The 4,359-nt window shown below is 33.1% G+C and overlaps 1 protein-coding gene across 1 annotated transcript; it reads left to right on the top strand.

Annotated features, from left to right (window-relative positions):
• Positions 1–361: 361 nt before the first annotated feature.
• LOC123656101 (gremlin-1-like) lies at positions 362–1,271 on the top strand. Its single transcript, XM_045591825.1, has 2 exons — positions 362–505; positions 606–1,271. Exons 1-2 carry the CDS (start codon positions 479–481, stop codon positions 1,269–1,271), a joined length of 693 nt encoding a protein of 230 aa, XP_045447781.1. The 5' UTR covers positions 362–478.
• The last annotated feature ends 3,088 nt before the right edge of the window (positions 1,272–4,359 follow it).

The raw sequence follows: 4,359 nt of genomic DNA, 5'->3' as shown, positions 1-4,359 counted from the left end.
TGTACATATTACTTTATTTAGTAGTACATATTCAGATAATTAGTCATACTTTTCTAAACATTTAAAATTAAAAATAAGAAAAGAATAATTATTTTTTTTATTCGTTTTGTTTGAAATTTGAAACAATTCCGTTAATCTTTGCGTTATCAGTAAAACTATATTTTTAATACGCTGTTTGTTAAAAGTCGCCCGACTCGTTTAAATAGCACAAAAATTTACAAACGGATTAGGGAGCATTGTTTAGAAGCAAAAAAAAGGCAGTGGTAACGTTAAACATGTGTGAGGTGTCGGTTCTGCGACTGTCGCCGATAGTAACGGTTCTGTGGTGGAGGCACGGTGCGTGACTCATCTCGTTCATTGAGCAGTGGTCCATTGAGGGGCGCTCACGCTCATTACCGCTTCGCCGGCCGGCCCAGCGCACACGCATAGCGCGTTGCTCGCTACTCGCCGACCATTACACCGACGCACTGCCTACGACATGTTGCCTCTCTTCTCTCGCTACAACGTGAGTTAAACCTACGACTTCCTCTCGAGCGAAGCCTACAGGTTTTTAATCAAAACGTGCCAGTTATATTTCCATTCACTTACAACTATTTTTATTACAGATGGAGAGCTATTCGAAATCGTTTGTCTGGCTCGTTGCAGCAGCGCTCTTGGCCACTAGCGCTGTGAGTGCTGGCGTTGGAAACAAACGCCCTTTTACGCCGTCCGATTCCATATTGGATATTATAGACACGGAGCAAGTCGATAGGATACTCGCTGCGCGAAGACGAAACGAAGAAGCGACGGCTTCGCCAACATCGTACGTTCAGAGAAACGAGCTTGGCGAAGGCAGTTCCGAGACGATGATCGTATCGGCACCTGATCAAGAAGATGCGACCGAAATACCCAAAGGTGCAGCGTTTCGAAATATACTCAAATCTTCTAAGAATGCATTGATCGTCACTAAGAAGGAGTATCTGAAGGAAGATTGGTGTAAAACGGAACAGTTAATACAAAAAATACGTGAACCCGGTTGTTTACAGGCGACAGTGATAAACAATTTTTGTTACGGACAGTGCAATTCATTTTATATTCCGAAAGGACCACGGCGTCGCGACGGCAATGACGAACGGCCTCCGCCTGCGTTCAAATCATGTTCGTTTTGTAGACCGAAGAAGTTCACTTGGATCACTGTTACGCTTCGGTGCCCTGGACAGAATCCTCCTTTTAAACGCAAACGGTTACAGAAGATAAAGCAGTGTAAGTGTCTACCGGTCGGTGTGAACTGATGTTAACTCAGGGGAGACCCTCCTCACGGAGGCGAACCCTCCATCCAGCTCGACCTGAGCCGCATCCAGAACGCGCGCTAACCGAGCGAGAGGCTGGAAAGGCGATCACAAACAAAAGCAAGCATAGTGTGACGTGAGCGGATTTGTAATGACATTGTTACCTGATGTTTTGATTAGTGATTATCACCCGCATATTGGGGCGAGTATGGAGCAGACTGTTAAATATATTCAGCTCGCGTGCTCTCATACGTCAATAGAGATGACGTCATGTGATGCAGATATAACGTTTAATAACTTTGTAATAGAGCGGCTTCGACTGCAAGTCGTGAAGCGAGAGCTTTAATTGTCTGTAGTGATTCTGATTAGTCGGCCGATGCTAGAAAACTGGTGACCTTGCAATCGTTTAAAAAGTACAAACTTATCAAAAAATCTGTGAGTATTACGTTTTTAAAAGTCAAACGTTATTCCGTAGTTCATATTAACGTTTTTGAATGTTACGGAGTAAGTGTGATATTAGTTGTAGTTTGATAGTTGATCTGTTGTAGTTGCGCATTAAGCGCACGCAATAAAACTATGTTATTTATTATAACTATTTAACGTAATTACGTTGTAAGTAATATCAAAATACGCTTATAAGATATAATTTTATGATAATTACATTTTCTCGAGCACGAGAACGATACGACCCGAACAATCGACATAGCAAACGTAATATGTGGGACCTAAAGTTTATTCAAATATTATGATCTCTGTTTGCCCTCCCGTCATATTATGTTTCATAAATAACAATTTATATAATATATATATATATATATATATATATATATATATATATATATATATATATATATATATATATATATATATATATATATATATTATATAATTCTTGTGTAATATTTGACAAGTATAAAATATATCTCGTCGGAGATAACGTTAAGCAAACTACATCAGCGCATTCTCATTTCCTTCGTTCAGCTTTAAAACTTGTATATAATTTGAAAAATAATATAAAATTATTTAATAGTAACTATAATAATTATATTTTTATAATTATAAGAGATCTACGAATAATGAATTACTGAAAGTCTTTTTAGCATCACAATGACAATTAGACAATATAGAATATTTATAAAGTTTATACTTCTCGCGAATCCACTCGCTGTAAGTTTCGACGTAAGTCGTATGTTGGTACTATGTAGGTTTGTAACGTACATTGTACATACCCTTATCAAAATATATTTTATTGAGCCAAGGCTCTATGCAGGGAAAAGTCATTTGTCCAGCAAAAGGACGTTTCTAGGCCGAATCATTTCAGTTTACAAACAATTATTAGAGTTTCAGTTGACAAAAATATTAGGTAACATGGAAATAAAGGATAACCTGTACCCGACAAACCTGTTTTTTTAATCGCCTTAAAATTATGATTAATCTCATAACGTAATAAAACTTGTAAAAGAAGCATCTCTCTTTATCTGCTACAATATTAATTGAAAGAAAAATATAAATTAAATAGTTATTTTCTCGATATAAGCCTAAATGATAATATAACCTAATAATATATATATGTGTGTGTATGTGTATTTATGTATGTGTTTGTATGTGTGTATGTGTATCTAAATATGTATAATTTTATATCATATTGCAATTTATTCTTATATTATAATTATTTGTACACTTCCTAACCGCTTTTCCATGCCCTGCCCTTTACCCAAAGGTTGTCTGAAAGAAATCGCTCTCTTAGCGATAGGACCGCCTTTGTACATCTTCCTCTTATTATACTACTTTATTTAAAGATACAAATCTTTTAATGGTGTGCAATATAGAAAATTATTATTATGTGACTGGATGACACTCCATCCGCTTAATATATAATAGATACATATATTATAATAAATACTTATATAAATAATATAGTAAATTTACTTATACTTACATATATAAATATAAGTATATATAAAATAATAATTATTATTATTGTTATTATTAATGATCATTCGTTGTAATCGTAAACTAAAATATTGGCGTCATACAAAGTGCCTTACAGAATGCTTCGCGCTTAGAAAATGCTTCATCGTAGGTTCTTACCATAACATCAACCTACTTCAAACCAACTTTGCTGAATAAAGTATATTTTCATAAGTGAAATTTCATGCCATACATATTGTCGGGGACAGTACACAACCATCATATATTCAATGCATCATATTTCAAATTTCGACCTAATTAATAAGTTAGAAGTCGATAATCTTTTCAACTGTAGTTAAATAATTTTTCATTGCATCGGATGATATGTACATAGATAATGACAGACTATCAATGTATTTTACAGAGCTGAAAATTAAAACAGTATTAATATGGGATAAATGGCTTTATCATCTTTATTTTTTTTTTATTTGTTAATCAACAACACATTAAGAAACAAAATATGGAAAATAATTTTAATTTTTATTGTATGTGTTTTTATGTTGTTTTTTAAACTGTCAAAAACTTCTGTTAGATCTAACGACGTGTCATTTGATCCAAACATGTGCGATGTTAACACTGCTTGGCTTATAAAATAAATGGACATTCTCCTATCGTAGTACACGTTAAAAAAATTCTAATAGATATTTTTGAATAGTAATATCAAACAAATCGTCCTGATGCTTGATATTGAAACTAACTAATAAACGAGTTAAAAATAAATTTTAAATAGACTTTCTTCTCTCAATAACATATAATTGTAGATAGATATTTGTATGATAAGTTTGTTGAAATTTATTTGAAAACATTATGTATGTGTATAGTATTGTATTTAATGACTGTAATAATTAATAAGTTGTAATAAAATTCAGTAAACATACTTAGTGTATTTAGTTTTATTTTTCTTATTTTATTCAACTTGCTAATTTTCTTATCCCTGTTTTAGGTACTAATAACGACCCCAATTTTTCACCCCAAATTTACTCATAAATAAAGTAAATTAAATTTATATAACTCAACATATATACAAAAAGATAGATACATAATCCTTTGATAATAAAGTAAATAATTATTATTACAATCACAATCCATGGTTTTATAGCTTTAATCGTAAATGATTAGC

This window comes from Melitaea cinxia, chromosome 8 (genome assembly GCF_905220565.1).
Source record: "Melitaea cinxia chromosome 8, ilMelCinx1.1, whole genome shotgun sequence".
NCBI lineage: Eukaryota > Metazoa > Arthropoda > Insecta > Lepidoptera > Nymphalidae > Melitaea > Melitaea cinxia.
This window is presented reverse-complemented; position numbering and strand designations above follow the sequence as displayed.

What these genes read in the sequence shown, in the direction of transcription:
- LOC123656101 (XM_045591825.1), top strand. Translation starts at nt 479, where the DNA reads ATGTTGCCTCTCTTCTCTCGCTACAAC. An exon ending in CTCTCTTCTCTCGCTACAAC is followed by an intron (nt 506 to 605) that starts GTGAGTTAAACC and finishes TTTTTATTACAG; the next exon opens with ATGGAGAGCTATTCGAAATC.